The 23,255-nt window shown below is 33.3% G+C and overlaps 1 protein-coding gene across 2 annotated transcripts in view; it reads left to right on the plus strand.

Moving 5' to 3' along the window:
- Nucleotides 1-23,255, plus strand: part of LOC123713153 (calcium/calmodulin-dependent protein kinase kinase 2) — an 83,598-nt gene that overhangs the window by 47,103 nt on the left and 13,240 nt on the right. For both annotated transcript variants that reach the window (XM_045666693.1, XM_045666694.1), the window contains 4 exons: nt 18,863-18,931; nt 19,695-19,881; nt 20,148-20,201; nt 20,751-20,921. In XM_045666693.1, coding sequence (XP_045522649.1) covers nt 18,863-18,931; nt 19,695-19,881; nt 20,148-20,201; nt 20,751-20,921 — 481 coding nt within the window. The remainder of the gene's footprint in view (nt 1-18,862; nt 18,932-19,694; nt 19,882-20,147; nt 20,202-20,750; nt 20,922-23,255) is intronic.

Consider the following 23,255-nt stretch of genomic DNA (forward strand, 5'->3'; position numbering starts at 1 on the left):
TCGCAGACACAAGATTCCGATTAAGTAAAGAATAGTTAAAAATTTGTTTATCTCGAAAAATTTGATAATCCTTAAGCCTAAACATTTCCCCATTCTCTCTTGGGAGATATGCTTTAATTCAGCTCAAGAACACTCATAACTTTTTAATGACTTCGGATGTTTTCAGAAGCGGTAACTTTATATGACATTTTTTAATGGAAACCATGAACATACAAAGTTAAAATAAACCAGAGAAGACTCGCGATTAAATAATTATGTTAATAATCATTAATTCATCAATCAAATAGAATCAAAACATAATTTGACATAAAAATAACTTGTATAATATATTAAAATTGTAATAATTAGATACCAAACTGATATTTTAGAGTATTTACTAAAAGCCTAAAACTAACTAGATTTTATATTTAGCACTTTCTTTAAAGTGGGTACAGCAGGTTGCCCTCTACAATTGATATTAAACATGTAATAATTTTGATTAGTTCATTTCGTATATTGTATTCGTGTATTTCGTGTATTCTGTCAAATATATTAAATATTAAACTTGTTCAATACTAAAGTGCCACATTTTGAAATAATATAATTAAACCTTAATACCAAATTAATAAATAAATAACCATATTTGTCTAAATTAAATTACGATCAATTTGTTTACATTTATAATGTAATGGCATTTTATAATGAAAATACTTATTTTAATTAGTATAGTGCCATCGTGGGTTACACTCGTTCAGTTGTACCAAATTAAAGTAAATATCGGCGACAAATCCGAATTAGTTTCTTTGTCCATTCTTTCATAATTTCCAAACATGATCTCAGTTTTAAACTCAGTATTATATTTAAGTTGTAAATTTGATTATTTAATCTTGTTTTTCGTCGTTGTACGTAGCAATGGACTGACCCTCAATGAGGATGAGGAATGAGGAATTAAAATAAATATCTCGTATAAATAACATGTAGGTTACCGAAGCTAAACAATGAATAGGAATCTTGCTAATGGCAGAAAAGTTAATTAAATGTAAACTTTGCTCTTTCCTGCAGGTACGTACACACGCAGTTGGTATCTCTTATTAAATTAATTAGTTGCTACGACTCAACCCGCTGTGTTGTAACCGTTTCCGTTATATTAGGTCCTTACATATGAAATTGGCGTTTTGCATGGGTGGAACAAAAAGTTTTTTTTAAATAGAATATATTTAATTAATCCAAGTATATACCATTGCTATCTATGCACTTTTATCATCTTATAGGTAGTTTATTGATCCCTTTACTAAAAAAAAATTTGGACGGGAATCAAAAAAGCCTTTCGACTGCACTATCAGAGTTCATTTTTTGTACCTTGCATGAAGTTATCCAAATTTTGAACAAAAATGGTAACATGTTAAAGATCCAGAGAGTACGGTGGATGACATAAGACATTCCAATTGAAGCACCTCTATAATTTGGTAGCTGTCTATTGTGCAGTTTGTGGTCTAGCATTGTCGTGAAGCAGCAGTGGCCTAGAGCGATTGACCAGCCTTGGTTGTTTAGTAGCTAGCTTTTCCATCATGGCTTGCAGTTGCTGACAATAGAAATATCCAGTTATCGTCTGGTCAGATTTAAGAAAGTTATAGTAAATGACTATAACTTCGACTATAACGACGAAAGCAGTGTTGGCCTAGTGGCTTCAGCGTGCGACTCTCATTTCTGAGATCGTAGGTTCGATCCCTGGCTGTGCACGAATGGATTTTCTTTCTATGTGCGCATTCAACATTACCTCGAACGGTTAAGGAAAACATCGTGAGAAAACCGGCTAGTCTTCGACCGAAAAAGTCGACGGCGTGCGTCAGGCACAGAAGGCTGATCACCTAATTGCCTATTTGATTAAGAAATGATAATGAAATAGATACAGAATCAGAGGCCCGGCCTAAAAAGGTTGCAGCGCCATTGATTTCTTTTTTTATTTTATAGTGAACGACTCCGACACTAGTCCACCAAACGCTCACAAGTCGCTCGTACTCTCGCTTGCACTATTTGGCTGTTTCAGGTGGGTTCAGCCATTGCGATGAGCGGTTCCGATTATAGTACAGGATCCACTTTTCATCACAGGTAATGATTCGATTTTAATGTTATCTTTTGCGACACCGCCGCCATACACATTATTAAACCTTCGAACCGTTTCTGCAGCACTAGTGCCATGGTGGAACTCGTTCTTAATGTAACTTACGTAAATAACGATATAATTAATGTTTTACATTTTATAGATTGACGCAAAGAAAAAAAGTAAAGGGCAAAATGAAATGGATCACGGTCTTTCGAAAAACAAATGCAGGAGTAAATAGCTGTAAAAATTGAATTTTGTATTCCTAATTTATATATAGAGATATTTGAGGTCAAAGTGGCCAGTACGACAAAACGTCAATTTCATATGTAAGGACCCAATGTTATATGGGCTAGAATGAGTTACGTTCACGTGATGATCCTGACTGTCAATAGTATTGTAAAACGCTATATATAATTTTAATAATAGCGAGATAAGGTCAGATAATACTTGTATTAGCTGTATTTTAACAAAAATAGATCGAAGGCCTTATAAATATTTCATTATTGTAATTAATTTGCGTGCTAAGAATAAACACGTTTGTTACATGAACGTGTTGCCTTGCATGTTAATCTACATAGTAAAAAATAACCATATTTGTCAAGGACAGCAACGCACTTGCAAGTCTTCTGGCAATTTGAGTGTCCATGTGCAACAGGTGAGCCTCCTGTCCGCTTGCCCTGTTATTTAAAAAAAATCAAAGGTTTAAGCGTGATGTTATATTACAATGTATGGATAAGAATTAATACCTAATTTAAACCACCAATATCAGCTCTAATGAATATTTCACGAAGTTTGAACGAGTCATTATAGTATGATAATGTGTTTTTTAAGGTCTCAATACACACGATACTGGTAATACCTGTATTAGCAGAGCACAATGGAATTTATTTTTTCCAGTATTGCCTCTCCATTACTAGAGGCCGTCAGTCTTGTGAAGGGTGCCCTGTAACAGATGCAGCAAAACATCCGCAATCGCAATACATTTTCACTGCCTAACGTTACGCGACCATGATTTAGAATTTAATAATTTTTTTTATTAGAATTTAATATCATTTAATGTATAAACACATTCCTCAAAACTAAAGTCTAATTGCACTCTTTTAACTAAAGTAGTGATCCGACTCCTGTCAAATTGCTTAAGGCCAACAAGCTTTTAGGTCTGGTCCTCAGATTTAACAGATACACCGTTTCGTGATATTTTTTTTTATTTTTTTGGTATTTTTAACGATGTTTTTATTCACCGTACCGTACGAGAAGTGTTAAATACCCACATAGAAAGTCCATTTGTGTACAGTCGAACCTACAATTTCAGGCATAAGAATCGCACGTCGAAAGAACTGTGCCAACACTTCTCAGACTTAAAATATCCATTGTCTTTATTAAAACTAATACTAATACTTTTAACTATCAATCATACCTATATTACAAAAATGTTTTGTAATGAAAGGCAATTCGAGCGTTCGATCCAGCTAGTTTAAATTAAGCCCGGATGAGCATGAAATATTGAAGCCCACAGCGAGGTATAATTTGCAACTGATATTACATCTAATGAGACGCCAAGAGACCATGCCATTAATATGCTAAATACGCTCCGATGTCGGTTTTAGATGAATCTACGTGCAGCCTAGCTTTTCCTTTATAAACGAGTTAAGTTCTCTGCCTAAATATGATATATAAACATACACACATATTAATAAATAATTGTTATAGACGATTTATGAGCGAATTTGTAATGTATCTATATTGTATTATTGTAATATTCTTTAATAGTACTGAGTTCAGAGGGTGTGACACGAACACGTAACGTTTGTTAATATATCGAATAGTGATACCGTAACAGTAACATATTATTGTATGGATTAAAGCAGCACTCTAAATATTATGTTCGATAGGAAATATAGTTAACAATAGGTTTTAAAAAAATCTATACGTTTGAATTGTTTTTATGATTGTATTGTATTGACTAGACAAACGGTAGTCAAAACTAGATCCAGATCGTGACTCTAAAGCTTCCCTAACTTTGCTTTAGTTAGCAAAAATATATATTTTTAAACACATTAATTTCTACATGGCTTACAATCAGTTTAATTAAACCTAGATTTCTACATATTCGTAAATTGAGTAGCCTTTAATAGTTATTTCAAGTACACACAGTTTCACACAACCGGTTAGGCAGCCTTGACTCCAGCGCTACTTTACTACCAGTTTGACAGCTCGTTCGGAATAATCATTTACAATTCTTATTTAAATTTGGTTTGAGTAGAGTAGACAATACTATGACCTGAGCAAAAACTGTGTTATGATATTAAATATTGCCAAATAAATTTACATACCGATCGTCTTCTTTGACTAATGAGAAATTTTCAAAAGAATTCATATCCTCGAAACAGTTGAATAAATACAAACAAAATGCTTTTACTGTCGATTTCTTCGATTTGGCTGAACTAGAAACATATTAAGTAATGTTAATGAAGTTTAATTTGAATGTTAGATACTTGTGTAAACAAAACTGATTAAGAACAACATTTTATAATATGTTGTTTTTTAATAGAAGTTAACTAATAAACAAGATTCCTCCTAGAGACGGCAACTAGATTTTGTTTCCTTTAGTAGAAACTGAACTGTGGGTTTCAATCTGTTGTAACTGATGATTTAAGTTGGCGCCTGGTAGACTTTACCGGTGAACGCATTTTTCTTTCAAGAAAAAAATATAACAATGCAGCGAGAAAATGGTGCTGGCCAAACTTTTTCAATTTAATTTAAGATTTCTATTTTTCCTTAAATATTTAAAACGTTAAGAGTTCACATAATGTAAATAGATTTAAAATTTACATTAATAATACCTGTTAAATCAATAAAACTAATCATACCATAACTAATACGATTTTAAAATAAACTTTTTATATGTTATTAAAAAATTCTATATACAGAAGATTGGAATTGCGAATGAGAATTGGACACAAGATCTCTTTTAATCATTTGAATATGTCGTTATTAATCGTTCACTAAAAATAAATAAGGAACGGTGATTAAAATGATGACCGCTGCATGTCCATAGTTAATAAACATTGAATTTATCTTCATTGAAATGTTTAAAAACATTCAACGGGCATTTTAATACAAAAGTTTTATACAGTGGATTGTCAAAGTGCGTAACTATAAACATATTATTTGAGGGCTGAGTAATGAAATGCCATTTTTTTAGCTCACCAAACATACAACAGCATGTGTATAAACATAAACAGTGAAATTGAAATAAAAGTTAGAACAAAATATTCGTGAGATGTTCACGAACTAATTCGAGCGCGTAAAGCTTTCAGTCCTACGCCTGGTCTCGCGATAGTAAAGTAAAAAGTTCTAAGAGATTAATACTATAGATACCTCCTTTGTCTGTACACACACTTGTGCATAATATATTCTATGTAGATGGCCAGTTTCAATTGAGATTGCCGTGGGCGAAACAGTCTGGAGAACTCTTTTAATATATTATTTTTCACTGACCTTGCATATCGCATCCGCGATACAAACACGCACAATCAACAGGTGATGTATAGGCACATAATCGTAATATGTCGTGTAGCTTCCTTTATGAGTATAATGGATTCATTCATTCTTAAAGAGCTCTCTGTATGTCTGTATTAGCTTCCGTATATTTCACAGTGGAATGCGTAAAAATTCTACAAAATGATATCCGCGATTTTTAGTTCTATTCCACTCATCTGTCTCTTATCATCACAGGGTAAACACAATTTGACAGAAAGTGATGGATTAGTTGTTTTTTTAATTGAAAAATTTTGTCGTACGTATAAAAGGATGTCTCAATTACAATATTCGATAAATACATAATTCAGTACAACCCTAAATTTAACCCTCTGGCATTGAGTATCTATAAGCTATAGAGCTCATGGACTATGTGTTAGCACTTAACATCAGATGAGGCTTCTACCCGTATACCGCCTGCTCTATAAACAAATGTGTCTTATAGTCTGTCAGATTGCATCCCTTACATCGATCATTTTTATTTTATAGACAGTATCGAGCCTTCTGTGTCTGACACATGTCATCGATTTTTGGGTTTAAGACATGCATGCACAAATTCTAATTGCGCATATTGATTCACAACCGTGATTCAAACGCACGACCTCAGAGACGAGGCACGCACGCTTAAGCCACCAGCCCCACACTGCTTATTAAAAAAAGCATATGTTTGTCCGTATTTCTTTTCGTTTACTGTATCATTAACAGTTATCTGTAAATGTATTTTTATACGCACTGAAAATGTAGTTGCTAAAGTACAATACTTGTGGTGCAAGTAACGTAAGAACAGTGTAATCAATGTTATCGCGCTGTCACGCTTGCTGCATTCACCTTCACGGTAAAACAGCTCTGTAAGACCCAGATATGTTAGGTATGCCCATTATATTAGAAATTTTCTATTCTTCGTGCCATACACTAACTGAGGCTAAGTTAATAAGAATGCTGACTAAACATATGCAGCCTAACAATTTATATTAAGAATCTAAATTATAAGGAATAAATGTTCTGTATATGGTAGAGATGTTTTTGCTTGACATACATATTACATTTGCCATCAAAATTGTTAATTACTTTGCCTACCATTTTTCATTATATTCCGCAATTACTTTTCATAGGTTTACAAATGAGAAATAAAACAACACTATACATTGTGATACATTGAATAAGGACACGAAAACTCCAACAATTTTATGACGTAATTAAAAAATAACAACCCTTGTTGCGTAACGTAAAGTAATTGAAAATGCAATTATCGAATGATCCTACTATTGAGCGTGATGTCGCTCACTAGGAATAATGTTGAAAACTCAATATTGAAATTGGAATCAATGTTAAATTTAGGGTAATCATGCTGTAGTATCTCAAGGCAATGACGTAAATTGTAATAAGTACGTTAAGGAGCTCATTTTTACATAATTGTGCGTATTTCTTGGTGATTTTAAAAGGGTTGGCTTAGATTTAATACGTTGCCTACTCGATGCATATTGTAGTACTAGTACTATAATACGCACTACAAACGTAAACTTTTAACATGGCACAGTTTATTACGACATTCGAGTGTGGTAAAGCTTGTTAAAAGCGAAATGTCACTAACAAAACTATCTCGTGATGGATGGAAAACACTAGAAATGGATGTTGTTCTACGATGGATGATGCGTTCACTGTAGTACAATAATCTATGCAAAAATATGTGTTAATCAAGTTGAATTAATATTGCTATAATTGTATTTACTTTATTGATTACATCAATTAATAAATAAAGTATAATTTAAGAAAGCATAAAGTATAGACTTTCTTTTGTTTGTTTTCGAAGTATTTGACCAACCGTTAATATTAAATTAAAAGACTGAAGCATTGGCTAAGAACTAAGGATGACTTATACTAGGTTTGTTAGTAGTTGTGATTTTTAGTCTCCGAGAGATGGCGTTTGCTCCAATTACGTAGCGTAGTAATAGGATTTTAAAGTTGGTAATTGAAGGTGAGCTAGTTAGAGTTCTTGCAAGTATTCTTTTATGTAATTCCTTTGAGAGCAAAGTTTTGAATAAACTTTTCCCGTGAGAGAGATGTGGGTTCTATTTAACTTGCCTTCCACTTAATAACATTACATTTAATTTATCTTGAACGTACGTTAGAATTTATAAGTAGATTAGAAAATACGGTTGGTATGTTTACAAACAGTAATGTTTACCATAATTGTCAGACATTATAGAAAATTGTCTTGTAACCTATACTGTGATATAATGTGGTAAACTTTTGTAAATAAATACGTAAAATGCATGTGTACGGCGTGATGGTATATAGGGGGAACATTATATAGAGCGTTAAAAACTTGAAACTTGCAACTTAATTGTTTTTATTACTAAAAAATCTTTATTTTCTATGGTCTTGGATATGGATATACCGACCGACCCATAAAGTTTATTTGCGTCTCAACAATATTGCATTTAAAGGGTTTACATGTCTCAGGTATCTTTTTACCATCTTTTTGAGAGGCTGGAGCCTATAATAGGACTATAGAAGTCCTGTGGTAACATGCCGTCGTGAATATTGTATATCCCGGCTATCTCAAAGGTTGCTTAGCAATTTGCCTATGGCAATGGTCAATGAAACTCAGAAATTAGTTTGCCCCATTTATTGAGGTTTGAATTATACAGCTTTTGCATAATTCACGAGAAAAGTTGAAAGGTTGCATTTTGTATGTATCCCATATTGGATTGAAAATATATGCAAAACTATTTGTATTTCAGATGCATTCATTGTTTTCATTTAATTATCAGTGACTTTAACACTTTTACGTGAAAATGAAATATAGCCTGAAATCAATAGCTGTTTTGTTTAAATTATAGTACATTTGTTTAAATTATAGTAAAAATAAATTACTTTCTAATCTTTAAGAGTATGTTATTTATGTAAAAAATATTTCGATATCAACTATTTAACTTAGAATTTTATTTTCTCAGAATATAAAGGGTAGTTTTACCCTCATTACTCATTTCGAAATAATAAAACAGTCGACCTTATATGTCAAAGTTATCGGTCATCTAACGATAAGTTATGCCTAGGAACTGGGTCAGAAAATATTGTACTCACTACCTTTCTACCTGACGCCGCACCGGTATTGAAATTTTCAAGACATAGTTGCTTCGTAGAAGCCATAAGCGTGTAGGAAGGTGAAGCGACGGTGACTTGCCTGCATCTTGCCTCTGGACATCTAACACAAAAAAGAACCACAAATATTTGATATTTTCACACCTTTTTTCGCAGGGTTTGCCATGGATATCCACTTACTACGGTCCTAATACACCTCTCTCGGGTACCTTTAACTTGTAATTAATGCAAAAAATAAAATTATTTAAAAAAAATTGAAATATAAATAGATCTCTTTAATACCTAACATGATGTTTATATATAATATTTAAAATTGTACGTAGAACCTCCCATCTATTTATATATATGGAAACTGCCATGTGCCAAATGCTATCTTGATATGCAGCTCAGCTAGAAATAATAATAAATATTCTAGCATCAGGCTTTATATAATATTATTTTTGAACTGATAAATTAGATCGACGCTTCCTCGTGACCTCATCCTGTCAAAGTATATGTAGTGAGAGAAAAGTTTTATTAAGCATGGCCGTCGTAGTGAACCAAATTGGCATAGATCAACTGGAATCAAATATATAAAAATGACAATAAAAAACTGAAATTCTATATTTCGAATAAAACCAAAAATATGTGTATTGAGTCTAACGAAACGATCGCAAACACGAATTTACATAATAAATGATTTAGATTTGTAAAAACATTCCTTATCTATCTATGTTGTCAAAGTTCCGTGCTATACCCGTACACAATGTTTACAAACGCGCCCATTATAGTTGAAGGAAGTAAACAATTCCTCACTACACATAATAGCTTTTGCACACTGCAACTCGAACTCATATAATAATTAAAGAACAAACAATCGTTAAAGAACTGACTGAACTTGATTGTCATTTAGCACGCGTTTTACTATAACCACAGAAAATAACAAAAAAGATCATTTTATCATACATTTATTGTATCAATATCGTCTTCTAACATATTACTTGAGCTTATCGTGATTTTATGTATATTTAAGTATTTATTTATGATAATTTATTATTAGGAAGTTAATTTATTATTAGAAGAATTCAAAGCATATTATCAATCATTTTCACAAGGTGTTTCTTCCGCGGTATTTGCATAAATTTAAGTTAGATTTTATGTTAAATTATTTGTCTACGTAGTTGTTTTGATAACAGCAGTGATTTAAGATTAACTTAAACGTTACATGTAAAAACAAAGTTGAATTTTGTCATGTTGCTATACATTCCATCTCCAGGGAAATATGTGGCCGACCTCGAATATCACAGATGTAACGTAACACCTCTGTCAACACATGAATCATAAGGACAGTTTAATAGTTTTAATATTCGAATAATTGGAATAATAAAATACATTTTTATCCGTTCAAAATACTTATTACTTTGTATCGTTCGTGACTAGGGATCAAGGAGTGATTTTTGATTTTATCTTATCACATGAAAGGATATTCACTGATTTGTAAATATGCTCACAGTATACATTCTTCCCAATTTATTCGTTTGGAAAAGTTATCGGACAGATTTGAATATTAAATCCGATCAGCTTTATTATTATTGATTACAACAAATATTTATTTAGTTAACGGTATATTTAATTATTAGAATCATAGAATAACTATTTTGAAGTACGTCATGGCGTAACGTGCGTACGTGTACGTGTGTCAGACACTTTTACACTTGTCTTGATTAAGAGATATGAAGACATATTACCATGTTACTAAACTTTTATATTTCCTAAATTGAATTATTTGTATGAAGTATCTAGTACACTGATAATTTTTATTTACAGACACATAAATAAGTTACACGACACATGTCGTGTCATCTTGCTTTTCGTTATTAACTTAACTTAACTGTGATTTGAACCTGCGACTCCGTTATTTACAGTTTATACTACTTGAAGCAGTCAAAATAATCAAGTAAAACCTCTACAAATTCATGTTTTACCTTCAGTGAATTTGTGTTAAGTATAGTAAATGACGACACTGAAATATTATTAGCATAAACATAAACAGTGCTTTGTTGAGGTTCAGATAATTTAATACTTCCACAGCGCTGAACCGAGTAATGACTTGGGGCGACTACACATCCCGCTTATTGCTAACTAGCTTTCGCCTCGCTACAGTGTACAATGTATACCAGAACACACTAGTTATTTCTGGACAATTCAGTATTGATTTACCATAGAAAGCATATTTTTATAGTGCTGTGTGTAACAATATTTTGCGTACTACATAAACATATTTCTTTTTAATACAGTACGTCAATTTCCATAGTGTAATTATTTGATAGGTGATAACATCATTAATATTTTGATTATCAATTATCATCATAATTAATATGTTATTTAAAGGTGGCATGTTATTACGAAGACAGGTTAACTGAAATATTTCTCAGTTTTTTCTACTGAGACGTTTTCAGCAAGCTAAAATATGATTAATGACCGTTTCATGAGAGGCTCTATCACATATTAGAGAATTGTAATTTGCATACTGTTACCGTAGTTTTCGGGAGTCTAACACATTTTTTCAGTCAGTTTCAGAACATGTGTATTCGAGTGGTATAATTTTCAGAAAACTGGTTTTCAGGATTTTTCAGGACTAGTTATACCCCTTTGATGATGGAATATTCTAGACCGAATTTTCGGTGTGGAAAATTTTCTCCGCATCATCACTATGTGAAACCGGCTACCCATTACCATTACATTACCGAAGTATTTCCGAACCAATTCGACTTAAGAAAGAAAGGGTCCTTAAACAAAAGAGCGTCACAATTCTTAAAAATGGTACGCCGGTAATGCATTTTCAAGTCCTCTGTCAATATGAGTGTCTATAGCGGCGGCGGTATCGCTTAACATCCGGTTTCCCCCAGTATTAATATTAAAAAATCAACAAGTTGTGAGTGTCTTGGCTTGTATCAGACCAGGGCCCGTTCTTGAACATCATCATAACGATCACTTACGATAGTATTTCGTTCACGTTACATACATTTTATTTTTAATTTATTTATTACTTTAATTAAAAGTCTTATTACTTATCAGACTTACTTATCTTACTTATAAAAATTCTTATCTTACCTCACTAGAGCCAATAGTATGCACTCAACTTTATTGTTTCATTTTATACAATCATAGTCACATTAAACGTCTCTGATATTAAATAACACTTAGCAAAGTTCAAACCAATTTCCCCTCTGGGTTTTTCCGTGTTCGGCGTATAAAGGGAAGACTCCTAGGAATGATAAAATATAATTGAATATTTACAAAACATGCAATTTTATTAGCCTGTATAAGAGATTTTAAGCTTAAACTTAGATAATTTGTTTTTTATACCTTGAAATGTAACTTGTAACCTTGTATACGAACTTCATTTACGTTTTGACACTAAATTTGCACCAATAAATATTTTTTTATTAATTATTAATGTATGAATAGAACATGTACATGAACAATGTATGAAATTGAGATTAAGAATATAATTAAAATCTCTCTCTATATTTAATATGACCTACTAAAGTTATAATATTTGTAAATATATTAAGAGAAACTCTGTGCCTGACATTACCACGTTAACGACGTTACGTAGCACCAATAAAACTGTAATAAATAAACTCAATTCAAGTTCGTACTCTCGACGCCTCTACACAGTGAAATAAAAATGTAACGAACAACGTGATGTGGTTTTATAAACAATTTCATATTTTCTAGAATAACAGTAGCTCATGTCCGCAATTTAATCATTGATTAGGTAACAAATACATATTGACTTCAAAAAACCCGAAGGATCTACTACTAGGGCTTTACTGCCCTGACACTGGTATTTTTTTTAACATCAGAACAGAATGGAAGAGGCATATATATCCACAGGACACGCTGATTACCTAAAACGGGTCATTTTATGTATTAGATTAAGTTCTATTTATGTATTAGAATTAAGTTTTATTCTTTAACTTAAATAATATTTTATATATTTTACTGGGTTTCAGCAATAAAGGCTTAATAATAATAATAATAATAATATTTTCATTGTCTGCGCTATATTATTTTTATTTTAAATATTTTGTTTGCAAAAGGATTGGGCCATGGCCAATTCCACCCAAGGCCAAACCCTTTGGTTTTGTCACCCAGTCCATAGTTGTCACGGTTGCAACTGAAATGTCTCATGAATTTATAAATAACCGTTGATATAAGACGATATTCTGCCTAGGAATTTCTTTCATTCAGTTTCCAATGGGGTGAAGTCACAACCTATTTGATAAAGTAGTCTTAGTAAGCAACATTTCAGGTGGTACTTTATAACGAGCAACTGTCTAAATCATTGAAGATAACCCTTCAAAAACTAGACACACGGACATAGTTAAGCCGTTAGATACTGGACGTGGGACGCTCACTGACAACACAGCATTTCTGTTAAACACTATTTCACACTAAATTCCCTTTATTAATAAAAACTAGATTAGTCTTATTGTACTCTTTTAATAAAATTTGTCTTTCGTCTCCTTCAATTATATTGTATTTACGTGATGAGAGGAGATAGTTAAGTACTTTTTTTAAAACAGTACTTAATTATAAGTTATATAATCTTCAGCGTATTTAGTGCAGTCAATCATTCATCGATTCTTCATGTATTCCGTGATGGCTGCTATTGTGTTTGTTATTTAAGTTAAAAAATCGTAAATATTTACAATATGGCCGTAATGTCTTAAATTCTACATTACGGCCATATATCATTAAGATATGAGACACGAGATCTGTAAGGATGTAATCCAATGCGAATACAATATTAACAGAACGACTCGTATTAACCGGGATTTTGGGGCAGATTTCATTAATATCTGAGTAACCTACAGAAAAAGCTCTTACACAACTCTATCACATACAAAGTATATGATAGACATTAACTTCGCTGAAATTGCGCATTCTGTCAGTTATTTTTTACTTTTAAAACTATTACTAAAGCAGTCAGTATTAATATATTGTTAAAATCTGAGCAGCGCTTAGAGAGCTTATTGAATACTTTCAGCAAAGCAAGAAAGTTCGATGAATTTGCGAAAACTTTACAAATTGTATGGCGAATTGATTCATTCGAGCTGTCAAAACTTATGATATCATCGTATTGACGTATACGAATATTTGACAAAAGTATCGTGAGGTTCGGGCTAAAAGGGGCTAAGGGTACGGGTTGTGAACGTAACATTCTATTGGAGAAAGGTATTTTAATACCCAAACAAACAATACAATACATGCGTTAAAAATACTCTTTATATTTCATGAACTTTATTTTAATAAGCTCCGTTGACCTCAAAAATGGCGTTTAACTCGGAAAAGCTGGGTTTTATTCCCCAAAAGTAAATTATTCCGAGTAAAGATTAAAGAAGTTTATTCTCATTGAAAACATTCTTACATAAGATAAAGGTAAAATATATCACGCCATCGTTCTACGCTGTTACTGCACCAAAGTCAATCTACTAATAAACTTCGGAGTTGTATTCGGAATGGGTCCACTGCTAGTAGGTACAACTTAAAAATGTTCAATGAAATGAAAATTGCTTGAAGACAGGTCACAGTTCATCTAATCACTTTCAATCTCCTATAACAAGTTCGGGTCACATTCTGTTTTAGATATATACTAGAGCTATTAGCACAGCTGTTCAATGCCATGAGCTTTTATTCGTTTGGTGCTCAAATTGATGTATCAGCGTTCAACAACCTTGATTATTGGATCTGATACACCAATTAGTATCGCTTCGTTGATACAGTGAGTCATATCCAAATGTGATTGACCTTAAATACGCTTTGGTATCCTTCGTGTTTAATTGTACCCTATTTATTTTTTTATTAAGACCCTTACATTACAAGAAATATTATAAAATGTTGTGTTTTAAAAACGAAGAAAATTTATTTTTCTCGGAACTGCTAAGTCATGTTTAGTTTTCTGTCCCTAGTCAGAGAACAAGATAGTGCTATTTTTCAGTTAACAAAAACCTTTCTCGTAACACTCCCATAAATAGAATTTATCATTACCATAAGTTATCATATTGACGTTTTCAATAAAACAAAGGCCTCCTCCAAAAATATACACTAAATAAAATTTTAAATTTTCTTGTAGGAAAAATAACTAAATGGGTTGTTAGGTAGTTACAATAGCACAGACAATACAATAGCTACCAATATTCTGCCGAGGCGTATGCGAATTCATTACATACATTTGTATAGTATGAATTCCTCACAATATGAATATAGTGTGAGCTCGTACACAGATTGTTGACCAATGCTACTACTATACATTTAACTAAGACTGTTTCTTTTACACTATAAAAAACCAAAGGCGCATCGTAATATTTCGTATAAATTCATATGCATTTGTGTGTCTATAAATGACAACTTGGTTAAAAAATTACTTACTAAAATGAAGATATACGTAGTGCATCGAGTTGACCCAACCGTGATATTTAAACGCGTTGCAACCTGTCTTCCTACCATCAATAGGGCACCCATACCGAAATAATATTAAAAAGGAACTTAATTAATTAATTGCATAAAAATATTAATATTTTGTTAACAAAATCATGAAACAAGCAACTATTCATTAATAATACAATTATATTTTCCACTCAAAATGACAGAACACTTGCAAATTCAGAAACTGAATTCTGAAAGCGTGTCAGTCGGCGCTCTATTTTACAATTTCGCGTGAATTTTTTGTAACTTCATAAATATTCTTCACTGGGTATCATGATGTATTTTACACTACATATCGATATAAACTAATGCACATTATACATAATACTATCTTATTTTGTCACTTATATTTTATTATATTCAGATCCGTTCATCATCATCAGGCTTTTTTTGGTCTATTTCTGGACGTAGACCTCCTTCATATTTCTCCAGTACACCATGCCCTGGCCTGGCTGGGATCAACTAGGAGCCAAACTTATTGACGATGTCGTCATTGCAGCTAGTCGGTGGGAGGCCACGCCGTCTTTCGTACTGCCGAGGTCTCCATTCAAGTAGCTGGAACGGACCATCGATTCTTGTCCATACCCGCTATGTGGCCTGCACACAGCTACTTAGATGCCTTAGATTATTGTTAGAGAAAAAAAGAATTTACGATTGTTACTCATGTCTAACTGACGTCTTAAAATTGTCCCGTAAGCAACATATATACGTACGTTAAAAATGCGTGACTTTAACAAAAATTCGATTACTCAATCTGTTTAAACTAATTGCATCAAAAAAACAACAGATGGCGCAAATAGTTGAGGCATTAACCTAGTTGTCAGTTCACAGATTAGTTAAAGCTGCCGTGAAATTCTGTAGTTAGTACCTCGGTGGTGACCTCCTAACGAGCCCCGAGGAAATGTAAAATTTTAGACAAGTTATGGGTTTGGCTGGATTTCAATTCCAAATGCCGTAAAATAAATAAATAGCTTTACAATAAAACAGGACACATGTCATAGAAGTCATTCTCTTATACGTTTTTAAATTATATTAGTTCTTTAATACAGTATACATAATTCCAAAGGTTTATCTCGTTTTAGACACCTACATTGCTCAATACAGTAAGAAAAACTACATTTATATACAATAATATTCATTAAAAAAAGGTCTACATCTATCCAAGAATAATATGTACAACTCAGATATTGTAAAAAATCGGGATAAAAAAAATTGCCTATTTTCATGGCATTATGGCATGAGCCTTCAAAACGTCAAACCGTCCCTGTATTTGTCACCCTGGTGGCGGGCCGGTCGAGCGGTGTCCGGATAAAATTAGATCAAACCCGGCTTATATGTAACACGGATAAGCTCTACGTGCACACATGTTATATTATTATTAAGTTTATTATTTCCTTTTTCCACGGAGGCCTGAAACCTGTCATAATTTTCATAACTTTAACAAGAAAATATGTATGATTATTGGATTCTTTATCTGTATTAATACGTAACTACCCGTTATAATTATGCAAGGGAGTGTAAACTAAAAGAAATGCCAAAGGATTTTCTCTCCATGTATATAACTTACACTGGTGTGTGGTGATGAAAAGCGTCGTAACAAAACTGTCATGACTCAAAATTAGGGACGTTTTCCCGTCACCGAGGGGATGAGCTGATCACCAGGTTATGGCTACCTACGTTGAGCTACAAACAAATATACCTTTATGAAAGAAGAAAGTTTTGTTGTAAAAAGAAACTAAGAGAGAATAAACCCGGTGGAGGCAAGCGGTGAATTGTTAAGCGGCTTAATGAATAAATTAGATGCTGCAGCGGTTGAATATTAATTTATTTCGTAGAACAGTTCTTGCTGGCTTTATTACCTTTACAGAATTACGAAGCCTTTGAGACTTAAACGTAGTATTCGCTTATCAGCTTTTCGTTGATAGACGCCCACTTAGGTGTATTCAATTAAAGATTATTAATTATGATGTCTGCACGAAATGGGATAAGCTTTTTAAATTGATAAATTTATTTAGAGTTTACATTTGAAGTGATTTAAAGTTAGTCAAATGTTTTATCTATTAAAACCGATTTATGACTTTCTGTGGTATTTAAGGTAGGAAGCTACTTAAATGAACGAACAAATATTGTTCTATTTGTACAGTTGTTTAAAGTTTGATATTTCTTTTCGAATCAGCAATTTAGCGTTACGGAAGTAGGTATTTCAGTTTTATCTGTGGAACATAAATTAACCATGTATTTTTTTTGTTTGAATTTATTATTCTGTTACCTGTTTTGTTAACTAATACATGGACCCTAATATCTTAAAATGTGTTTGTGTATGATAATTGGTTCCAAGAGGCGTTTAGAGAGATTAACAAAATTACGTGCTCATTACGAGACATGTATTTGTACTCTGCCAACTTTAAGAAATAAAACAAACTACTTGGCATAATTTTAATGGAGTAATACTTTAGATATATGCAGTAGTTTTTAACTAGAATCCTCCAAGAATGAGCAGTGTTAGTCTAGTTGGGCGCGCGACTTTCATCTCTAAGGTAGTAGGATCGAAACAATGGCTAAGCACCAATAAATATTTATTTCTCATTTAAAAATTGTACAATGGTGGAAATCATCGTATGGAAACCGGCAAGCTTTAGACCATCGGAAAGCTAAGCCCTAGACCTAATATTATTTTATATAATAGTATTAACGTCTTGTAATATTTCTTGTTTTATTTTGTTTTTGTTTGTACCTGTTTTAACATTTGCTCGAACGGTGGAGGAAAACATCGTGAGGAAACCGGCTTGCCTTAGACCCAAAAAGTCGATGGCGTGTGCTAGGCACAGAAGGCTGATCACCTACTTGCCTATTAGATTAACAAATGATTATGACACAGATACAGAAATCTGAGGCCCAGACCTAAAAAGATTGTAGTTCCATTGATTTATTTATAGCGAACCTATATTCATGTTCAAAATAAAATTGCGGTACAAATAGTATCATTAATATTGAAGAATATATGTATTAAGTTGGTATATTCAGTCTTGCACCGAGTGTACAGAATAAAATAGTAGTTTCTTTGTTCACAACACGATTTTCCCTTTTTCCCATTATCAATTTATGGTCAAATCGTAAATAAAATTGCGGATATAATATCTTTTAAGTTTATATCTCTTTGTAACCGAATCAACAACTTGAAATATGTATATATATATATATCTATATATTATTAGTAGGTATATCATGTATATGTGAGTCGTCGCGTAAACACTGAAACTTTGGAGTCTATTTTCGGCAAAACAAAAATTGTTTTGGGTAGACAAACAAGGCTTAACTAATATCGAAAACAAAAGCCACTTAACACAAACATATCTAACCTACACCCTACGTGAATAAACATGCAATCGAACAATGAACAAATTAGTTTAAAAGCTATTTCAATTTCGCCTGAAAGAAACATCGGTTCTACGAAATGTCCAACCACAAGCAAACTAAAAGTTGAGTTGCTTCCACGATAATTTAATACGACAGCGAAATTTCTAAAGAAGTAGACATTTATTAAAAAATCTCAACATTTCAAATAACTATAATAATTTCAAGCAAATTAAATAAATAACATTCAGAGTCTTAACTAAAATGTATTATTATTTAAACCTTCAATTATTGTGATTTCAGACATTCAGCCGTTGATGTTGTTGGCGAGGCGAAAAGGGACCAAAGATGGCCGACATCAGATACCGACAGGTAATTCCATATTTTAATTGTATCTGTAATTTGTGCGTTTGGACACGATTTATATTTTTATTAAACTCAATAATGTTATCTTTTGTATATGATGACGACAAATTGCCGCAAATCATTATATGTAAAATATTGTGAGATATTCTTTCAATGTTAATTAAATAGTTAAATATAAAAATGGTCTACGCTTAAATGTTGGTTATGAGGTTTCAGAAACACAAAATAATTATAAACGGTGTTGGAAAAAGTGAAACCATAGTAGTTAACTATAGTTTAATGGTAATTGCTGCTTAGGCTTAGAGTTAGAGCGTACGATTAAGGTCCTAAGGTCTTAAGTTTGAATCTTGGCTTTTCCCAAAAAAACTTTTCTTTATGTCACGCAGTTTTTGGAGATTATTGACCCCCCCTCCCCATGAAACGCACGTTACCAACCACCAGTGGTGGTGTTTGTAGTAAAGTACTGGAAAGTCGAAAATAATATTATCAATAACGCGATTTCGATGGGGGACTGAATTCCCCCATCGAAACATCTTACGAGAGGACCTCCTCCCAAAATTCGTAACGTAATACTTGAACGCTCCCTTAACACTCAGCAACATAATGAAACTAGCATGGCTTATACTGAAAGCTGACCACAAATTCCACTACTAGGTACTACAAAAGCAAATGATCACGAAATAGATACAGAAATCTGAGACGGTTGAAGCGCCACTTTTTGCATGCTTCTAACACTTATTTACGAACTTTTTAAATGTACAATCCACAGATTATCTGCTTACCCAAGCGGTGATCGATCAAATCTGCTACGCTCACACGCGGCCAAATCGGCAGAATGCAGTCAAGGATCTCCGCGCGCGAGGAGAGTACCCAGAGAGTCCCGGAGAATTTCACTTGCGCAAGCACCGGGATATGTTCAGCTTAACCAATATAGACTGCTTGAGCCCATTGGACAGGTAGTATTTTATATATATACAGATAGTTGAATCTATAACTAAACGTCTAGCTAAACGTCCGTACCGTCTTATGACCGACGCGACGGTAATTGGTTTTTAATTAATATTTTTATTAATAGTTTGTAATTTAAAAATAGTTTTTCTAATAATATACGTGTTCCAAATTCAAAGTAATTAAAAAGTTGAAAAAAGATAAAGTTTTTATGTAACAGCCATGGCCAGACTAGATATTTATTAAACTTATGTATTATAAACTTTATTTTCAGGGTTCCTATGGAATCGTTAAGTTAGCATATAATGAAGAAGATGATACGCATTATGTAAGTAACTGGATAAAGGGATTTTTTATTTGTGGCTACAACTATTTTTTAAAAGAATATTTACTTATTCAGAAACTTTATAATATGAACAAATCAAACCTTTTTGTATACAGATAACTAATGACCTTGTTAGATATAATTTTTAATATAAATAGACATTTTAACACCGTTGAAACGTTTCGAAAATACGTTGTCATGTCATGTGATAGGAACAGAGATGATTGTATCATCGAAATCCGTTATAGAATAGAACAAGCGCGGTACGCCTTTTTGTAACTAAAAAAAGTACTTTGTGACAAGCGCCTAAATTTACAACTAAGAGCTCGCATCGTTACCAAGTCACTGTTTAGAAGCACGGCATCCAAACTTAAATTAGTCACGACGATAGGGTATATCTATAAAATTACAATTTACAATTACAAGGCCGACAACGCACTTGCGAACCCTCTTGGGCTAAGAGTATCCATGGGCGCCTCCCGCCAGTTTGTCGATGTTCTATAAAAAAGGCGATCTAAATGGTAGTTTATTAATAATATAAATTATTTACAGGCAATGAAAATTCTATCAAAACGCAAGTTGATGCGTCGCGCGGGTTTATTTGGGCGGGCGCCCCCCCGCCGCCCTGGCCCGGGGCCGCCACCTGACCCGCTGCAAAGCATCTACAGGGAAATAGCCGTGCTCAAGAAACTGGACCATCCTAATGTAGTTAAGTTAGTTGAGGTTAGTTGCTCCGGTTTTCATTTAAACTAAATTTAGTTTGACACGGTAGTAGCTGCTGCCCGCAACATCAGCGTAGGTTAGTACCAGTTACCCATCCCTCACCCATCCCCACCCAGAATCCACAGAACACATCTACCAATAGGTCAATGTGAGTTTGATAACATATTAGGTCCTTACATATGAAATTGGCGTTTTGTCATACTAGCCACTTTGACCTTAAATACCTCCTCTTTGGTTAGGAATTTCAATTTCAATTTCAAATTTGTACAGCTATTTACTCAAGTATTTGTGCTTCGATGACCGTCATTCATTTGTTTTTTTCTTCTGTTTTTTTCTGTTTGCGTCACTCATTTTACAAAATAGAAAACTTAAAGTATCGCATTATTTACGAGTACGAGTTCCGCCATGGCACTAGTGCTGCGGAAACGACTCGAAGGGTGAATGATGTATATGGCGGTCATGTTGCAAAAGAAAACACAGTTCGTTTTTGGTTCCAACGTTTTCGTTCTGGAAATTTCGACCTGCAGAACAAGCGCCGTGGACGGCCTGAGACCCAAGTTGATAATGAAGTATTGAAGGCTATTGTGGAAGCGGATCCATCACAAACCACGTCCGAGTTAGCTACAGGCTGCGGTGTTAGTGATAAAACTGTTTTAATTCACTTGAAGCAAATTGGGAAGATTAAAAAGCTTGAAAGGTGGGTACCTCACCAATTGACTGAAGCAAACCGGCAAACGCGCGTCGACTGCTGCGTTACATTACTGAACCGGCACAATAATGAAGGTATTTTAAACCGAATCATTACCTGTGATGAAAAATGGATTCTTTACGATAATCGAAAGCGCTCAACGCAATGGTTGGATCCTGGCCAGCCAGCCAAATCTTGCCCCAAGCGAAAATTAACCCCAAAAAGTTACTTGTAAGCTTTTGGTGGACTAGTGCCGGTATTGTTCATTGCAGTTTTCTCAAATCTGGCCAGACTATTACGGCTGATGTCTATTGTCAGCAATTGCAAACCATGATGGAAAAGCTAGCGGCTAAACAACCTAGGCTGGTCAATCGCTCCACGCCACTGCTACTTCACGACAACGCTAGACCACACACTGCACAACAGACGGCTACCAAATTAGAAGAGCTTCAATTGGAATGTCTAAGTCACCCTGCGTACTCACCGGACCTTGCTCCAACAGATTACCATTTTTTTTCGAAATTTGGACCACTTCTTGCAAGGGAAAAAATTTAACTCTGATGGGGCAGTCCAAATCGCCTTCACAGATTTTATTGATTCCCGTCCGACTGTTTTTTTTAGTAAAGGGATCAATGAACTCCCTATGAGATGGCAAAAGTGCATAGAAAACAAACTTTGATTAATTAAATATATTATATTTAAAAATATTCGACTTTTTTTTCCTCCCATACAAAACGCCAATTTCATATGTAAGGACCTAATATTAAACGATTACGTCGTCTGAGTCAAATATTTTATATTGGCATATGATTAACAGTAAGAGTTTTCTTTATTTTTTCTACATCAGATACCACTTCATGAATAAACTCCCACTCCTGTACGTTCTGCTACTACCATCAACCAGCCGGTCTCATGTTCCGAATTTTTCCCATCACTAGGCTTCATACAAGTATTTAACAATCTCGTGGTAGTACTGATATTTTCTTATTGTTTCGGATAAGGGTAGAGAATTCATCAATCTAAACTTCCACGTTTATAATATCATTACGATAGGGTAAAAAGTTTTGATTGATGGATATTTGATACTTATAATGCAAATTGAAAACCACGACAATCCAGTTACTATAATTTCTATTCCCCTTTATTAAGCAATGAAGCTTCATGTGAATGAATAACTTCATGTGATGATAAATTAAGAATTATTAAATATACAAACAGCGAGCAACTCAGAAAGTACTCTTATAACTTCTTTGGATCAACGGTGGTCTTAACTTCCTGAAATAGCTTAAGTTAGCAGCTAAATTGGGTTTGGCTTCCGTCGTAGGTTTAAACCGCGGCTATGCACCAATACATTTTCAGTCTGTATTTTTTTTATGTAATAGGAGGCAATTTGCGCTTTTAACACTAGAATAAAGGAAAACATCGTGAGGAAACTGGCTTGGCCCAAAAAGTTGACAGTACTTGCCTATTATAATTTAATAATTGCCTTTAATTTGCTACAACAGAAACCTATATATCATTTTAAGTAGAATTGTAAATCCACCACATTAATTACCGTTACCTTTGACAGCAAAAATATTAAATTATAAATTCCTATATGCGAATTAAAGAGTTTATTATCATTATAAATAACCCATTCAAAATAA

Source organism: Pieris brassicae, chromosome 8 (assembly GCF_905147105.1).
Source record: "Pieris brassicae chromosome 8, ilPieBrab1.1, whole genome shotgun sequence".
Classification (NCBI taxonomy): Eukaryota; Metazoa; Arthropoda; class Insecta; order Lepidoptera; family Pieridae; genus Pieris; species Pieris brassicae.